At 51.7% G+C, this 17,758-nt stretch overlaps 6 protein-coding genes across 6 annotated transcripts; 3 read left to right on the plus strand and 3 right to left on the minus strand.

Annotated features, from left to right (window-relative positions):
* Window positions 1-17: 17 nt before the first annotated feature.
* Z517_11860 (uncharacterized protein) lies at window positions 18-647 on the plus strand (the record flags this gene model as incomplete). Its single annotated transcript, XM_013423443.1, has 2 exons — window positions 18-128; window positions 204-647. The coding sequence occupies 2 exons, from the start codon at window positions 18-20 to the stop codon at window positions 645-647; spliced, it is 555 nt and encodes a 184-aa protein (XP_013278897.1).
* Window positions 648-737: 90 nt separating this feature from the next.
* Window positions 738-2,179, minus strand: Z517_11861 (uncharacterized protein; the record flags this gene model as incomplete). The annotated part of the gene is made up of 2 exons (XM_013423444.1): window positions 738-1,780; window positions 1,834-2,179. 2 exons carry the CDS (start codon window positions 2,177-2,179, stop codon window positions 738-740), a joined length of 1,389 nt encoding a protein of 462 aa, XP_013278898.1.
* A 1,709-nt stretch (window positions 2,180-3,888) lies between these two features.
* Window positions 3,889-4,659, minus strand: Z517_11862 (uncharacterized protein; the record flags this gene model as incomplete). Its single annotated transcript, XM_013423445.1, has 2 exons — window positions 3,889-4,355; window positions 4,635-4,659. 2 exons carry the CDS (start codon window positions 4,657-4,659, stop codon window positions 3,889-3,891), a joined length of 492 nt encoding a protein of 163 aa, XP_013278899.1.
* A 1,886-nt stretch (window positions 4,660-6,545) lies between these two features.
* On the minus strand, window positions 6,546-8,069 carry Z517_11863 (uncharacterized protein; the record flags this gene model as incomplete). The annotated part of the gene is made up of 3 exons (XM_013423446.1): window positions 6,546-6,828; window positions 6,882-7,640; window positions 7,732-8,069. 3 exons carry the CDS (start codon window positions 8,067-8,069, stop codon window positions 6,546-6,548), a joined length of 1,380 nt encoding a protein of 459 aa, XP_013278900.1.
* A 3,002-nt stretch (window positions 8,070-11,071) lies between these two features.
* Window positions 11,072-13,446, plus strand: Z517_11864 (uncharacterized protein; the record flags this gene model as incomplete). The annotated part of the gene is made up of 2 exons (XM_013423447.1): window positions 11,072-13,286; window positions 13,346-13,446. 2 exons carry the CDS (start codon window positions 11,072-11,074, stop codon window positions 13,444-13,446), a joined length of 2,316 nt encoding a protein of 771 aa, XP_013278901.1.
* Window positions 13,447-15,405: 1,959 nt separating this feature from the next.
* On the plus strand, window positions 15,406-17,245 carry Z517_11865 (alpha,alpha-trehalose-phosphate synthase [UDP-forming]; the record flags this gene model as incomplete). Its single annotated transcript, XM_013423448.1, has 4 exons — window positions 15,406-15,712; window positions 15,768-16,511; window positions 16,571-16,910; window positions 16,975-17,245. 4 exons carry the CDS (start codon window positions 15,406-15,408, stop codon window positions 17,243-17,245), a joined length of 1,662 nt encoding a protein of 553 aa, XP_013278902.1.
* Between the last annotated feature and the right edge of the window lie 513 nt (window positions 17,246-17,758).

Here is a 17,758-nt window from a genome sequence, read left to right on the forward strand (position 1 = left end):
TCCTCACTGCCAGAATAATGCCTCAAAGACAACCGGTAGGACCGAGAGCTCCCAAGGATGACTTCATGCGGGCTCTGGGGTTGAGCACCACCGATCCTCGCCATGAGGGATTCTACCGCGCTATGAGAGTATGTTGGAATGGGATACCCGGGAGGGAAATGGTCCAAACCGCAGCGTCCATGGGGGCTGATCCACTGAAACAGGACGAGGCCATTGCCGTGTACAGCAAACTGAACTCGGATCGAACAAGTCTGATAGACGAGAAAAGAAACGACTCATCTACAACGCCTCCCTTCTTTTGGCACCACATACGCCCGGACCGTCGCCGGCAAGCAATCATCGACACCTGGCAACAAGCGAAACCCGGCACCGTCCAACGAACACTCTTCGATCTAGGCGCAACGACTGGGGAGCACGCTCCGAATTGGGTGACCCTATGGCTGCTGTACAGTGTCTTCCGCTCTCGGGATATTCGCAACAACCGAAATCGTCGAGCTGGTGAAGGGGGTAGTACTGGAGGTAAGGACAGCCCTGCTCCTCTCGGCGCATTGGACACTGAGTCGTTTCTGTATGATACAGGTCAGAGTTCAGGTTCCAACGATTCGCAGATATTCGACCCGGCCCGAGACAAATATGTTCGACGCTGACGAGAACCAAGCGGCGGGAAGGCCTTGTAATACTGTTTGATCCCTTTTGTATGATTCCATGGCAGGCCACTGGGCAGTTATTAATGGCGTTTAATCGTCTTCGTCTTCGTCATCCTGGTTCTTCTTCGACTTGCCCTTGTTCCCGTTTTTGCGCTCTTCTCGCAGGGCTTTAACCACGGCTTCGTCGTGCTCGTCCTTTGTTTCGTCCCATTCCACGTCATATTCAGAAGCCACCGCCTTGATCTCTCGCCTGAGGGCGTTGGCCTCCTCGATCAGTGCCTCCCACTTCTGAGGGTCGAAGCCTTTGAGCTCATACAAACGGCTCTGGCGGCGGCTGATGGTGAGGTTCATCGCCGAACGGTATGACACCTCGCGATTGTGGTACAAGAACCACATATAACCACCAATAATGCTTCCCATTCCGACAAGATACGTCACAGGTTCCATGACATCCCATCCGAGATCGGTTTCGAACGTCAAGCGGTACACCACGTACCAATATCCTATCAAAATCCCACATCCGCCGAGGGCGATCCTTTGCCCGCTTTTGTGGGCGGCCACATCGCATTCACGCTTGACAGCAGCCAGGTCGGCAATCTTCCTTGAAATTCTGCGAAGCCTCTGTCGCAGGTAGAAGGTTCTGTCGTTGAAAGATGGTACTGCCACTTTGATTGTTCGTGGGTTGCCTTCAATCTCGACTTCAAATTCTTTCGCTCTAGCCGCATCCCTAATAAAATCGCCAATCTCTGTCGAGGCACTCCATCTTACAAAGTCGCCCGAGTCCTCCCCCTTCCCTTCTCTGCCTGCTCCGCTGTAGCTCTGAACACCACCTTCCCCAAGTGGACCCTTACGTTGATCCTCTTCTTGCTCTTCTGGGGTCTTGTTCTTCGGCATGATCTCATCACCTTCAGCTTCCATGGCGCGGAAGGATATGGACGGCAATCTATCGTCCCCCTTCTCGGTTTTGACTCTAGGCAATTCCGCTTGGATCAAGCGTTCAAGGTAAGACAGCGGTTGTTGTGGGTGGACAAGAAGCGCAAGGGGAGCGATGTTTTTCCTGTCGTCATTGTGGTCGGATGTTGTCAAGGGTAGAACAAGCTTGAGCAGTCGTGAAGGCGTGGTGAGCAGCTTCCCTACGGATCTAATCAGTAAGAAGGCCGGGGCCAGATGCTAGAGATCTACCGACCTTTGGTCATGGCGCCAGCAGAGCGTTGTCTCCGTACAGGAGGCTCTTCCGCTCCTTGACGGTGCCATGGTGTACGCTGCTGCTTTTCTCCATCGTTGGCCAAAGCATTGTCGAATTCCGCGAGGGCATCATCGACTCCCTGCTGATTGAGATCTTTCGCCTTTTGTTCGTGAGAGACACTTCTGCAGCCGAATGGTGTGAAGGAAGACGTGCCCAAGGAAGGTGTCGTACGGACACTGAGATATGAACCTCGATCAAGAACAGGAGGTCGAAGACTGAGCGCTCGGTGGACATGGGTCAATGGTTTAACCGACCCGAGTCGCCCAAGCGTCAACGCGACCCGCATGGTTCGGTGGCGTCTCTCGCGAGGCTATAAAGTCCCTCGAAGTAGCACTGGCATTGTGTCGGACCTGGTGGTACTCTCCAGTTGTTCTTGCACAGACTACAACGCGTGGGGATGTTGTTTGTGAGGAGGAAACAAGGGCAAACGCAGGTTTCACGCATTTCAAGGATTCAGCATCACCTGGTGGCATGGTGATCAACAAAACGACGTCATGGGCTTGTTGAAGCTTCCAGCCACTGTGGCCAGGGCCGGAACAGTTCTGCCCCAATCATCTCTTCCAGGCACCTCGGTACCAACTTTGGAGGCTGGTGGTCTTTTAGAGGCCGTTTGGGGGTGGCTGAGGCCTGGGCATCCCCGATAAGGATCTACATTCCCCGTATCTGGAGAAGGTCGTGAACTTTGGGCATATGGCGAACTTGCCAGCGACGTGCAATAATATGCGATGCTGTATCTTCTTGATTCATCTAGAAGAAGTCTTAATATCGGTAGGTTTTTGCATTGTGATGTCTTCATAGGTCTTCATGCACCCACCTCACCTGTCCAGCTGTTTGCAGTCACCCATTGCCCGCAGGACATCTTATGGGGGACCCTTCTCAAGCTGTTGTTCTATGCCACCTTTTCCTTGGTCGCCATTGTCTCGTTTCTTTTCAATCAGCCCACGTTGATATGACATTCACCGAGATTGCCTTCAATCGCTGAAATCCTATCGATAAGAACTTTTCGGCAAATAAAGCATGCGGGATCGGTTGGCCAACGACCGAGTCGGGAGGTAGTGTCTGAGGGACTTTGACAAGGTCATCTCTCCGTTCTGGATTGATGCACATGTGTCGAGTGATTGTTCAGAAGCAACGCCGGAACATCACGGAGTGGGTCACGAGGGAAGGAAGAATACTGTACGGTCAATACAAAAATACGAAATGGCTAGCCACATATATGAGTTGAGTGAATATGGCGGTGAGCTGGATATCTGGATGTCTTGCATCTGGTTTTCTGCACGATATTATACTCACTGACCACCATGGCGGCAGCGTGGTTCGCTAGGCTGCCCTTGTCTAACCTACTGGTCCCGTTTCCAGCATTCCACCATGCCACCATGCCTGGTTGGCTCTCTGCCATGTTTGATCTCCGACATTCTCCTCCTCCTTTTCTTTCCGCTACTCCTCAATCTGCTGCACCTCCCAATGACCTCACAACCAAGCTCTTTCTGGTCGTCCAACCGGGAACAGACCGGAATAAAGGTACCTGAGAGTGGACCAAATCCAGCCTTTACAAGACAGTCAACATGGGGGAAAAAGTGTCATGATATTTTTGCTGTTCTCTAAAAAACTTTCTAGCATGAAGAGCGTTCACACATCCTTCCGGGCAAAAGACTTTGGTCGATTGAGACCTCTCTCAAAAGCTCACCACCTGCTCTTCAAGCCGCCATGCTTCAAAGGGAGGGATAACAAGATCAAAAGGCTCACAGAACCACACAGTTGCCTGCAAAATTCTTTATCTAACCACGGGCCAACCGTCACAGGAGAATGCGTAGTCGTGTCATCGTGAATCATGGAAAAGGAAAGCTTTGGCCCCTCCCTCAAACAGAAAAGGTCATGTTTTCGTCAAGTCGTTAGGTTCGTGCACAAACATCTGGAACAAGCCGGTTTTGCAAGACATTACCCGCCCGGAGACAAGGGCACGGTGAACTTTTTTCCAGGGCCGTCCGCTGAAGCTTAGTAGCGTGGCAGGGCTCGTCTGCTGTATTGGCCAGCGTCCGACGAGTAGACAACTCGGCGAGATGGAGACGTGCGCATCGGGCTCGAGAGGCGAGACTCGCCCCAATCAGGGCTGCTTCCTCCGCTTCGGCTTCCAGCGCTGTCAGAATCGCCATAACGGCACTCCATTCGAGCGGTGTCGGCTCCGCCCCTGCGGCTATGACGACCAGAGCCAACAGGCACTGGATTGCCCTGTATCACGCCCCCATGGGCAAATCCAGTCGGATACATGCCGTCATTGGCAGAGAAGTTGCGGCAGATGTTGAAGGCGATCAAAGCGGCATTTTCTTTGGCCGAGCTCTCCGACGAATGATACGTAGGAGTTTGGTATTCACGGTTGTTGACTCGAACAACACATCGATACCCAGAGGGACTATAGGATGTTTGGTAAGCAGGCTCGGGCCATCGCCGGCGCTGACATAGACCTGAGGAGGAGGGCGTCAGCGTCTGAGAACGGCAGAGAGAAAGAAAGAGATGGAGCTTTCAAGCTGTCCGGAATCGACGAACAAAAAACTCCCGGAGACCTTCCCCGGCTGTTCGTTTGGGCACATCTGCAAGGCTGGCCGACCCCTGAGCGACCAATATAGTGCGGAGAGTAAACATGGAGAGGCCAACATGATGTCGACACTTTAAGCCAGGAACAAAATGGGCAGGCCAGGTATCGAAACCAAAACCGAAAGAACGAGGTGCTGAATGAGACATACTGGCCAGGTAGACGGTGTGTAGCATGTCTGCTTCAATTTGAGGTTGCTTTCAGCGTCTTGGAAGCCCAATGGACCGTGCATCCAGTTGTTGAACAAGAATGAAGAGAGGAGAAAACCACCAAACAAGGTCAAGATGTTGACAACAAACGAGCACTTGTCAACCAGTATCACCGCTCACAAGATGTCGCCTGGCTTGAAGGCAAGGCGGATTTCGTAGGGCAAATGTAGTCAGGTAGCAGCAAATTTGAGGGCATCGACATTGCTGGGCCCTTTTACAGGTGAACTGTGGCGGCATTCCCACATATTTCATGCTCTGGATAACAGGAGAACCCTGCACTGACAGCAAAGCAAGCGCGAAGACAGCGGCACTTGCGTGGGGCATGCAGAAAGATTCCACAGTGGCCAAACGGTTTTGAGTGAGCGGCTGGGTATTGGTCCATCTCGGGAGGATAGCATTTTTCATGCTCTTCTGCCATCGTAATGTGTTGATGTGTTGGCACTCTCTGCAGCCAGTTAACGGAAGCTTGAAGTCGGGCCCATTCTTAGCATGATTCCTCTTTGTTGGGGCTTGTGCAGATCGAGATTGATTGGCGACAAGCTGCCTTGAAGATTCCCCGCGCATCCCGTCGAATGAGAAAGTTGCCCATGTACCAGAGCTACTCGTGGCCTGTCATGGTCCTTTTCGGCTCTGACTTGCGCTTGATTCTCCGCTTATATGCGCGACCGGTGAGGCTTGCAGAGAGACATGTTTTTTTGGGAACCGACCTGGACCCGGGAGGGGGCAGATCTTCTGCTCTGGGTCTCGAGCAAAGATCTCCTATTGACGCAATCAGCGTTATGCAGAGACAGCTGGCAGGTGGGGAATGGTGTTCTGACGATGCAGGGCCTTAATCTCGGCTGGGTGGTTTGCCCGTCGTACTAAAGACCACAAGAAATCCTCAATGAAACTTTCAGAGAAGGTGAGTACATATACCTCTTTGATAGGCAGGTTAGCCGCCAACAGGGAGAGGAAAAGACATACAAGTACAAGAAGTAGGGGAAAATATGCCTCAGTGCTAAGGCGTTGAAACTTTGTCATGCACCATTATGAGATCAACATTGCCCGCAAACAGTTCACCTCGCCACCATCCTGCTTTTACGACCTGTCAAGCTTGCGGACTGTTCGACTTAGGCAGATTGCATGGATGCGTTGTCATATCAGATGCAGGTTTTCAGGTATTTAGAACAGGGTTGCTGTCGGGCGAACCTCGCATCAGACTCTGGGTATGATGTTTCATCGTCGACATGGCAGATGATCTGGAGATGGAGCAAATGGCTGTCCGCCCCTGACTCTCTGGCTTGGACGAGCCACAAGTTTAAGAGAAGTCGAAGACATCGAGGCGGCTGCGGGTGGCTCAGACGCTTCAACGGGTTAAGAGAAGGTTCTTTCACATCTGCAAGAAAGGGACGCCCTGAAAACACAAATGCATCTGACCAACCTTAGTTGGGAACTGCATGAACGGCAGCACGTCTCCCCACTAGAGGCTATCCAGTGCGGGCCTGCGTCCGGGTGTAGTAGCAATGCTAAGTTTTCAACAAGGTGGATGATTTTCATGGCAAAGCAGTCGATAAAAGTCTCGATGTTGTGGCGGCCATGTCGTAAAGTTCCAGTGACCAATGAAGCAACCAAGAACCCTTGTGAAATGCAGAATAGGACGAGGAGGGAGAAGAGAGAAGAGAAAAAGTTCCGAGTTTCGAGAAAGAGTTGATTGTCTCCACGAGATCGCCGCATGTGGCATAGAGTTTAATAAACAACCTGGTGTGTGTCGGGCGCCAGCATAACGGGCAGTCCCTCGTACTGCGTCGAGCATATCTGCTTTCCAGGGTTGCCCTTGACACCTGTTGCATCAACTTCGGCATTGTCCGACTGCGTTATTTTGCGCCTAGAACCTCGAGAGGCCTGGCCAAAGACCACTCCCGCATCGCCTTTGCTGATTCATGGGGAATCACAAAGACCGGGTGGATGGGCTTGACTCCCGTTCCCGCTTCAAAGACCTTACTAGAATCGCTCTCGCTAGGGACTTGGGCTTCCCAGAACTGCCAGGAAAAGGCTGGACCAAATGGATCGTCGCTGTGGGAGGTTCGATAGGAATGGGAGTGTTCGACTATGCTGAGTCCGGAGAGATTGTAACAAGTGTGGTACGAGTCTGGCCTCCTGTGCAGCGCTGTTAGTATGTATGCTTGAAATGAGCTCTGGGGACAACTGACTTTGATGGTTTGTCCCTAAGTCCACCATCACTTGCCTGACAACAGCATAGGATATACCTTGCCAGCCCTTCACCACTGTACAAATTGTCGCTCACGTTCCTCGCTTTCTCATCAGCCGAGTCTCGAGGACCGCTCACCGCCGCTTCTACCAGAGGCCAGCAACCACCCAGCCAGTGGCTATAACAACCATCCACCAGTTTATTTGTGCGGCCAGCGAACCCTCCTTCAGGCGCATATTGTCGGGAAGAGAGCCACCATACCAGTGCATCGACATCAAGAAACTTGCTAATTGTTTCGCGCGGTGGACCATATAGGCACAGACAGGCAAGTGCACAAAAGGTGTATGATCCGTGCGCTTCACCTCCTGGTGACGCTGCAATTCCACCCTCATAGGTCTGGCAGCGCGAGAGATACTCCCCGAGTCCATCCTTGAAGGTTTTCAGACCTGCAATACGAGCCGGAGATTCAGGAGGAAGTGAGAGAGGAAGGTTGAGAAGTGAAATGGCAACCAAGGCACACAGAGCGCCCCGAGTATCTTCCTCACCTCCTTCACATATCCGAAAGCCTCCATCTGTCTGCTTGAGCCGCCCTAGCCAGTGCCACATCTTTTCACGATCGATAAGTGAATATGCCTCTTCGCCGCCGACTAGAGCCAGAGACAGTAACGCTGCATAGGTTCCAGCTTGGTGCGCATCTTGACCAAAGCCACCACCAATGCCGCCGTTGGGGTGTTGCATGGGATAAAATGTTTTGACGACTCTGTTAGCACTGTCAGGCCACCGTTTTGTCATATACCCGAAACATGAAGGATCAGGGAGAGCGTAGAGGGCATATACAGAACAAGTGTTACCTCGAGCGGAATACTGTGATATCTTCACCCAGCATGTAAAGTCCTGCTAAGCCCCAGTACACCATCCAAGGACGACTTGCATCCATACCAACGAAAGGAGCAGGGAATTCGTCCAAGTGCTGGTTTAGAAATCCAATGTGCGCTTCTTTGTCTAAATAAAGCAATCCAAACTCATTGAAATCAAAAGGACTTCGGGATGAGTCGTTGATGCCATTGAGGAGAGGCAAGCACTCGCTCATGGTTTCGTTTTGTATGGTAGATGTTTCGGTCTCCAATGTATCGAGCAGTCGTGGTGCTTGGAGGAAGTATGGGGGTATCTGATGGGCGCCATCTTCCATGGTGGCCATGACAAGGTTTGAGGTAGACTCGAGGGCGCAGAAGGTGTGAAGGTGTAAAGGTGAAGTCTTGAATGAAGAGAGAGATCAAGTGTTCCCCCTCAGTGCACATACCACATGCTCGTCACAAAGGGGCACTCTGCGTGTTGGTATTGTTGTCAAATTCCACGCTGTTGACGAGTGTCGAGCACTTCGGGACAACCACAACAGTTGCCTCGCGCTTTCCACAGCAGAACTGGGCTTGAAAATCGAATTTGAACAAAGCGAAGAGCTTGTCGTTGGCTAACTTTTATTCAGTCTCGTCTCACTTCGAGATAAAAGCGAAATTGACATTGATCGTTGCGGTAGAACTGACTGCGGGGTAATTGTCAACAAAGGAGTGCAGCCACCCACCACCAAAAGGCTCTCAAACCTCGCCAATACCAGCCTCAGCACCTTGCCCACCGTCGACTTGTTCATGCACTCAACACATTATATCCAGCTTCACCCTATGTACTATGTTTACATAAGGGGCAAGTCCACTGATACAAAGCTCACAACTTCGGAATCAATCTTCCTTCACCCCCAAGGCTGGACGTACAAACCCTACGAAGCAGGGGTATCCCGACTTGGCCAGTCCACAAATACCACTGGCCACGAACCTCAAAGATCGAGAAGATGCGGTGTTGCCCGACGTGGTCGGTGACTGGATGGGTTTGGTAGGCATTGTCGGACAAAGACCATGGCTACCCGTTGTGTGGGTTCACCGTCACAATCTAGGAGCCGCACTGGATTGAGACAGCGATGTCCTCCATGTCTCAACATCTGAAACGTCGGTCTGTCACCAACCTTTCTCTTGAACTAGATTGACATATCCGTGGGGGAGACTCCTATGTCCTGTCCTTGAAATCGCCAGCTGGAGCTCTTACCCTTCAGGAGCAGCAAGAGCCCGGTGGCTAGCCACAGGCGGTCTCAGAGCCTACACCGCTCTTCAAAGAGGAGCCTGCCCTCGTGCATGGTGTTCAGCTTGCGGTCCTTAATATGCCGTTGTCTCAAGTCACCGTGGACCAGGGGTTATACGTAAACTTGCACATGCCGCTGGAGACAGCGACGAGGCTGCCTTTTGAGGGAACATACAGGCAAGGGAGGAATAATACAGATTTCTACAAGGACAACTTGTGTTTGGACAGAGAGGCGCAGCACAGATCTCGCCCTCTGAAGAGTTTGCACGGCAGACGCGATGGGAAGAAAGGACTTGCCCTGGCCGGACTAGCAATCAGCACCGTTGGTCGATGACATGCATTAGCGGTGAGCTTGTTTGTGGCATTGCGACATCTCTATGGTCAACCAGGGATACTCGTATTGTTGCGGTAAGACTTGGCTTGTGCCCTGCTCCAGTCCGCAGGAGGCTGGGGGCAATCATTCCAGGTGTCTTGAACCCGGATCCTGCACGGTAGACCAGCGCTATCATGGGTAAAAGAGAGGAGGGGATGGTAAAATTGATGTTGGCTGTCGAGACGAGCAGCAAGACTACTGTCTGAGGAAGGCTGAGAGGGAGCGGGAGCAGGACACGGGCTATTCAGACTTCATTGCCGCGTCGTTGTGCTGTGTCAGCGGTTGAAGAGGCGAGACTGGGGGATGAAGGATGGCAAACAGGGCGCAGCCACCAAAGGTCCTAGCATATGGAAATGCAATGATAACAACACTGCAATTCTTCGTTGCTCATCTCAGTAGTAAATACTGCGTTCCTCTCCTGTCTCTCACCTCCTGTTTTTCATCTTCTCTGCATGTTGTTCCTCCTTGAAAAGTATAGGTGTTCTGTAAGTACCGCACCGGAGCGAATCCACCGGCAACCCTTGTTTGAGCCCCGGGAAAATACGGGGCGGTCCTCGAGCTGCTACTGCTGCCAAGTGCCCGCACACGGTCCTCCTCAGTCCTCCTCGGTACCCAACTCCAAGTACCCGGACCGCCCAGTCAATCCCTCAATAACGACCACCGCCGAGAGCCCACCTGACCAACCAACGAAGCATCACATTTCTTAGGCTGGGGGGGGGGGGGGGGCGGCGACGGCGGGGTTCCTCAACAAAAGATATCCGACGCCAAAGAACGGAATACTCGGTACAGCGTCCCCTGAGTACCTGGTAAGTCCTCCCTCTCACACAATAATACCTCATCCTCACCTCCAAAACTGAAATCACCAACGAACTGACACAAAGACAGAGAGGGTATAGATAGTATCTCTCACAACTGCTCGTACCTCCTCGCTTCTGCCCAGTATCGACATCCACGACAGCGGTTGGCTGAGCGGACGAACAAAGCTCTACCCCCCGATCTCCTTCACCGAACTCCGTTAGGCCTCGTTCAAGTCAACACAAATGGGGCTGTGATTCCACCAGAGCGCCATCTTCCCATCTTCCCTCGGCCTGATCAGCCAGTCACCACGCGTCGGAAAGTCGGGCCCAGTCTTATCCAGTCCAACGAGACTTATCGGTTGGCCGCTTTTGAGGCCTCATCCTGCAGGCGACCTTTGGGACCTTTGGCTACCTTTGGCTCTCTTTGGCTCACCTTGGGCTCTGTATGGCCCCTCACCACTCACCATTGACCAACTGAGTGTCTCCAAGCACCACACGGCGATCCCACGAACCACTAGCATCGCACCGACAAAAACCCCGACACCCACATCGCCCGCTGCTACTCTTTTCCCGCTCTCTCGTGTTACCCCCGCCCAATTCGACGATCCGCAAAACCCTGCATGCGCTGCTCACCGCCTCTTCTTACTATCTCTCGCCATCGCACCTGACGCCCGCCTCTCAAGTCGAGCTCGTCTTGAGCGGTCACTTCCTGTAACTCTTGTCCTCATTCTCTTTCCTCTTTGCCTCTTTCTCTCGACAGCTCACTCCTGCTCTTACTTCACGAGGCCCGAGAGCGAGAGCATCAATCGACCAGTCTATCCTCGAGACGCCTTGTCCTCCAGATCCCGCATATCTTATCCCACGAGGCTGACTGTCTGACACATCTTGTCAACCATGGCGGGCAACGTCGCCCTAACCAGTGAAGATCTTGCCTATGACCTCGATTCCAGGAGCGCCTCGTTCTTCCGAAATCATGCCTGGTCTATACCAATGGACCAAGTAGCGGCCCCTCGGCCAGATCCAAGGAGGAACATTTCTCCCATCCAGACCAACAGCCATGGTCTGCGACAGACCACAATGGCAGAACATCCCATGATGGATACTTGGAGGTTCCAACAACAACACCAGCAGCACCATCAACAACCGCAGTCACAGCAGACTGCTATGGACTATGCCAATCCTCAGCAGCCGTACGATTTGCATTACGATGCCCAGTTTCACGGCATGTCTTTACACCATTCTCAGATGACCATGTTGCCGGTGTCGCAGGCTCCGCTCGCTCCAGGCTTATCGCTCGAAGCCACCTATCTTCCCCTCGAGTCCGGCATTGAGGGCATGCCTCAGAATTGGGCCGAACTTCAGAGCGAATTGATCAACTATACGACGACAGATGTTGGACTTGCCGTCTCACCGTATCATCAAATGACCAACTCTCCCACGGGCTCCCATCTCGAAGTCCTTTCGCAGCCCAGTTCCTGTGACGAACACGGGTGGACTATGGTTGAGCCCAGAACGTCATTTGAGTCCTACGAGCGACAATTCTTCGTTGATCCTAACCAGACTGTGCACAATAGAACCTTGTCCGAATCGTCATACTCAGACCTAGAACAGCATAGCCATGGCGCACTGATGTCCAGTCTCGACTTGGGTGCCTCCCAGGCTGTGTATTCACCAACCACCCTGTCAGATAGCGACTTTGAATACCCCGGGCATACTCACCGCCTGTCAATAGACCACAGCTCGGGCTCCATGAGCGTCAACCCTTCAGCCCTCGTGCGCCCCATTCCAATCCCCTCGGCCAAGTCGTCCGCACCGTCGATACGATCCCCCGGATCCCAAGGCTCAGCTGGCTCTCCTGGCCGCAAACCTTCCCGAAAGAGCCCCATGGCCGCCAAGTCAACAGATAAGGTTATGAAAAAGTCATCACCTAGTGGCAAGGCAGAAGGGGAGAAACGAGTTGGCCGAAGAAAAGGACCGCTCCGGCCGGAGCAACGGAAACAAGCCAGTGAAATCCGGAAGTTGAGAGCCTGCCTGCGATGTAAATTCTTGAAGAAGACCTGCGACAAAGGAGAACCTTGTGCTGGATGTCAACCGTCGCACGCTCGCCTGTGGCAAGTCCCTTGCACTCGCATCGATATCAAGGAGATTGGCTACTTTTTGAAGGACTGGAAGTTCGACTATGAGAGACACATTTCGCTTGGCTTCTCTGTGGGTAATATCAAGGGCTTTTCGGATACTGAGAAGACGCTATTCATCACCCATGGTTATGGTCATATGCTCCCCGTCACCGCTCGAGAAGTGTATGTCAGGGATGAGACATGTTTGAAGATGGATTGGATCGAGGCCAACTCATTCGCGCCCGATGGCTACGAAGTATCGACGGCCAAGCTCTCAGCTGGCATGGAAGGCATCTCGACGACCATGCTAAGTGATTACCTTGACCGACATATTGACGGCACTGGCACATTTGAGAAATTTGTGGACGATTACTTTGAGGGAACACCCTTCCTCTCACAAATGCTCAAGACGGCTTACCGGTTCTACTTCAAAACCGGATCGAAGATCATCAAGAAGGCTTTGAAGTTGATGCTAGCCTATAATTTAACGCTGCACATCACCATGGTCGAAGGAGTGCCAAGCGAAGAGTCTTTCGTTGGCAAAATTGAAGAGCAGACGTCCAAATTCTTCGGCAAGACGATGGCTCCCGTCATGATCAACTTCCAAATCAAGTGTGCCATGGCTGATATGTGGCGTGAGCTGCACAAGGACGTACTCGAAGAACTGTCCAGCCTATATTCGAGCGTGTACAGTGGAGACAAGCTCAAGAACTGGCCCACTATCTTCATCCTTGCATCAGTCTTGCTGGCAGTGTGGGAATGCATGCAATTTGATTGCCACTACCGTGTCCCCGATTCCGCGGCGGTAGAGAAGTTCTGCAACGACATGGAAACCACGCCCGTCGGTGTCGTGGTCGGCCTCTTCCAGGCCATCTCTCAAAAACTCCCATCCTTCCTTGAATGGGATACCTCCAAGCACCATGCGCTCCTGGCATCCAACATGGATGTATGCAACACGATGAGCGAAGTCCGAGAACATGTGACGAGATATGGTGAGGAGATTTCCATGCCCCTCTTTTGACCAAGTGCAAAGAACTAATGTGGTGTTTAGAAAACTACTTACGAGGTCGACCCAACGCACGGTTCGACCGCAAGGATTTCGATTCGTTGTCGAATAAATTCCTCGCTAAACTTGTGATCCGAGCGAACTAGGCATACGATGCATTTACGTCTTACGATGAGAAGGTCCTGTCATTGCAGATCTCACGAGGTATTCGACGTGTCTCACGATAGCATATATTGCTTCTTGATTTTGTTTTCACGTGTATCGGATGGACGACTGATGAACGACCATGGCGTTATGACGACGACGACGACGAATGCACTCATTAGCATGAATCTAGCCTTGAGGCTTTTTTTTTTAACCACGCATATATACAAATTTTTTTGTGTCTGGAGGGGTCGGTTGAGGGTAGCGGGGATGGGATGGAGCACCACAGCCGCGGGGAAGCAGTGGAATTTCTTTTGAAAGCATGAACAAGGATGGCGCTGTGCTTGCGACGAGCGTTTCCCAACAGATCCTGCACCATCTTGACCACATGTCTATACTTGGCGAGGTTAGCGGCTATGAATGCACCATTTCAGAAATTATATAGACGTCAAAAGGAGAAAAAAAATAACTCGAAGAAAGAGAAGGCTCCTCACGGCAAACTGTCGGGCAATTGTCACTGGCGGTCATGTTTTGTTGACGGAGTGGTGGGAGGGTGTGTCTTTCTTGATGTAACGGGAAGGACAAGGGACAGCGGTGGCGATGAGGATGGGGGGTATGCGATACATGGGGAGCGTGTCTGTCAACCATGAAATGTCGAGTCATTATCACTATCACTATCAATCACTCGAAATCGAGATGTCATTGAATAGTCGAGCAGAGAAAAAAAAGGTCATTCAGATCATTTCCACTTTCCTAGCTTGGCAGTACATGTACTTCCGTGTAATACAGTAGGCGAGGACGGGGATGACAGATGGGCGATCCCGTTCCAATGGAGCACGCGGTGACGGCGGCCATGGAAACGGGAGGCACCGAAGACCTGGCACAGGCAACACAGGCAGGGAAGGCATTCCTGATTGAGTAGTGGTGGCTAAGATATTGAAGAATTAGTGGAACATTCTATGGGCGTGGGCAGTACCTACAATGCCTAAATCGTACGAAGTGCCTGAGGAAGGTGTAGGTCCGACTGTGCCACTGTGGCTTCCGCTGCCCAGTGCCCACTATTATTCACTGCCAAACTGCCCACTTTTGCCCCGGAACCCTGATCCGAAACCCGTACTGACGTACTACTACAAGAACAGTAGGTAAATTACTTGTTTCTTCTTCCTGTCGGTATTATTATTATCAACATCAAATGAAATCAAACGAGACTGTACCTCATTGCGAAACCCAAGAAAGCGCCAGAAACATCCCCATCTTCGTCCCCATCGAATTTTTCCTTCTCCCGAAGATGAGCCTCACTTGACCGGACCGTGTCCATCGCACCCTCTCACATGCCTCTTGTGTCACTTGGCCCTCCTCATTGACCCTCGCACCTCGACAACGACTTCAACTCCTTGACCTCTCCAAAGCTTCTCCTAGTTGACAAATAAACATCAAGACGCCGTTACAGATCTTCACACCACGCCACCGAGTACCGATTCCCGTGGAACTCAGAAGTGACGCTTGGGAAGTGACGAACAGCCGACGTTACTAGCGAATACGGATCACGCCTTCCTCAATTCATCTGTTTGCACCTGCATCTCGATTGCGTTTTGACTGGCTTGACAGAAAGCATTGGGCATTGGGCAGGAATTCATCCTCCCAGCACCAAACAAACTTATTGCAATCCATCCACTTGTCAAGTTGACATCTCTGCCTTTACAGTCATCTCAACTTCTTTTCCACCTCTCCAGTCTGCAACAACACCAGATCACACACCAAGGTGGCTGAGGTCATTTCACAACTCCCACCAATACCCCACCGTCACCCGTTCACCCACCAGCATTCTCACCTGGCTTCGTACCTTGACCCTTCCCTCACATCCTCCATCTGATCATCTTCCGAACTCGTTCTGAGTCAGCTCTGACAAGTCAAAACATTGAGGGGCTTCTGCGGCAACCTGGACAAATTCCGTTGCAGACATGCCATCCGTGAACGACAGCCCGTCGAAGGTGGAATCACGACTTCTCCTGGTCTCCAACCGTCTTCCAATCACCATCAAGCGCTCCCCCGAAGGGAAATATGATTTCTCTATGTCTTCAGGAGGTCTTGTCACAGGTCTAAGTGGCTTAGCCAAGAGCACCAAGTTTCAGTGGTATGGCTGGCCAGGACTCGAAGTCCCTGAAGACGAGGCTGGCGGCGTGGTCAAGCGACTGAAGGATGAGTTCGATGCTATTCCCGTTTTCGTGGACGACGAGTTGGCTGATCGCCACTACAATGGATTTTCAAGTACAGCTCCCCATAGTACTCGTTATTAACGACAAGTCCAGCTAACAAACTCTAGATTCTATCATGTGGCCGCTCTTCCACTACCATCCTGGTGAAATCACATTCGATGAGTCGGCTTGGAATGCTTACTCAGAAGTCAACCGTCTCTTCGCTCGGGCCATTGCCAAAGAAGTCGAGGATGGCGATCTTGTCTGGGTCCATGACTACCACCTGATGCTCTTACCCCAGATGCTTCGCGAAGAGATCGGGTCCACCAAATCCAACGTCAAGATTGGGTTCTTCCTACATACCCCCTTCCCATCGAGTGAGATATACAGGATTCTGCCCGTGCGAAATGAAATCCTGTTGGGGGTTCTACACTGTGATCTGATTGGCTTCCACACCTACGACTACGCTCGACACTTCCTTAGCAGCTGTTCGCGGATCTTGAACCTCACCACCACGCCCAACGGGGTCGAATTTGAGGGCAAAGTTGTCACAGTCGGTGCTTTCCCGATTGGCATCGACCCGGAGAAGTTCACCGAAGGCCTGAAGAAAGAGAAGGTTCAAAAGCGCATTGCTGTGCTGGAGGAAAAATTCAAGGGCGTCAAGTTGATTGTTGGTGTAGATCGGCTCGACTACATCAAGGGTGTTCCCCAGAAACTTCATGCCCTCGAAGTTTTCCTTACAGACCACCCCGAATGGATTGGCAAGGTGGTTTTAGTCCAAGTCGCCGTGCCCAGCAGACAGGACGTTGAGGAGTATCAGAATCTCCGGGCAGTCGTCAACGAGTTGGTGGGACGCATCAACGGAAAATTTGGTAAGTTGCTTCCAAGTCTATCCAGGTTCACCCAGAGTCTGGCTTGCTGACAACCCCAGGCACGGTCGAGTTCATGCCCATCCACTTCATGCACAAATCGGTCAACTTCGACGAGCTTATCGCCCTTTATGCCGTCTCAGATGTTTGTCTTGTCTCCTCGACACGAGACGGCATGAACCTGGTATCATTTGAGTACATAGCCTCTCAGGAACAGCGCAAAGGCGTTCTGATACTCTCGGAATTCGCCGGTGCCGCACAGAGCTTGAACGGGAGTATCTTGGTGAACCCCTGGAACACCGAGGAACTGGCAAGTGCCATACAGGAGGCGGTAACCATGAGTCCAGAACACCGTGCTATCAACTATGCCAAGCTCCACAAATATGTGTTCAAGTACACCAGGTGAGTTATTCCACAGTCTTGTATCCAGTTGTTGCTCGTCAGCATGTCTAACGAAAGTCTCAAGTGCTTTCTGGGGTCAATCTTTCGTCGCCGAATTAACCAGAATATCCGCCCAAGGAGAGAAGAAGTTGAAGTTACGGCGAGCATCCCTGATAAAATCGCCGTCTCAACAACCGCCTTCGGAGAACAGAGATGGGGAGTCACAGTCGAAGCCAGCATCTCAACCGTCCCAGCCAACCACGAAAGCAGACGTCGAAATCGATGGCCACCCAGCATCGAGAGATGATGTCGCGGCTGCTGATGGAATCTCAAAAGAAAAGTCAGCGACGATATGATATGAAGGGATGAAGCTCGATAATGTGTGGCAACGAAAGGATATGAGGTCATGTGGTAGAGTTCTCCCGTGAGCTCTTCCCGTTACATTAATTACAGTCATGCGGTAGTACTTTAGACAAAGGGCCAAAGCAACACAGAAAGACAGGGCAAGGCGCTGAGGGGAACCATAGACGGGCAATGAATTCATCCATTGTTGCGAGTATCTCAATAGTACCTGGGCAATCGAGTCTTGTCGTGGCTTGACACATGAATAGACATTGCATTCGCTTTCTGATCAGCTACCACAGTAGTACACCCTCTGTCTATGTACAGTGCATAGTCTTTTGACTGTTTACCAGGTAGACACAAGTTGATCCCTCCTCGACCCGTATAATCGGAAAAGAGAAGAGTTCGGCTGACCAGCTATGCGTGCCTTTCATCCAGCCAGCCTTTTTCTTTCTTTCTGTGCTCCTTGAAAATTTGATATTGTCACATTGTAAGTACGTGTAAGTGTCTTGGATATTTGATCTTGA

The sequence above is a fragment of the Fonsecaea pedrosoi genome (genome assembly GCF_000835455.1).
Source record: "Fonsecaea pedrosoi CBS 271.37 unplaced genomic scaffold supercont1.8, whole genome shotgun sequence".
Taxonomy (NCBI): Eukaryota; Fungi; Ascomycota; class Eurotiomycetes; order Chaetothyriales; family Herpotrichiellaceae; genus Fonsecaea; species Fonsecaea pedrosoi.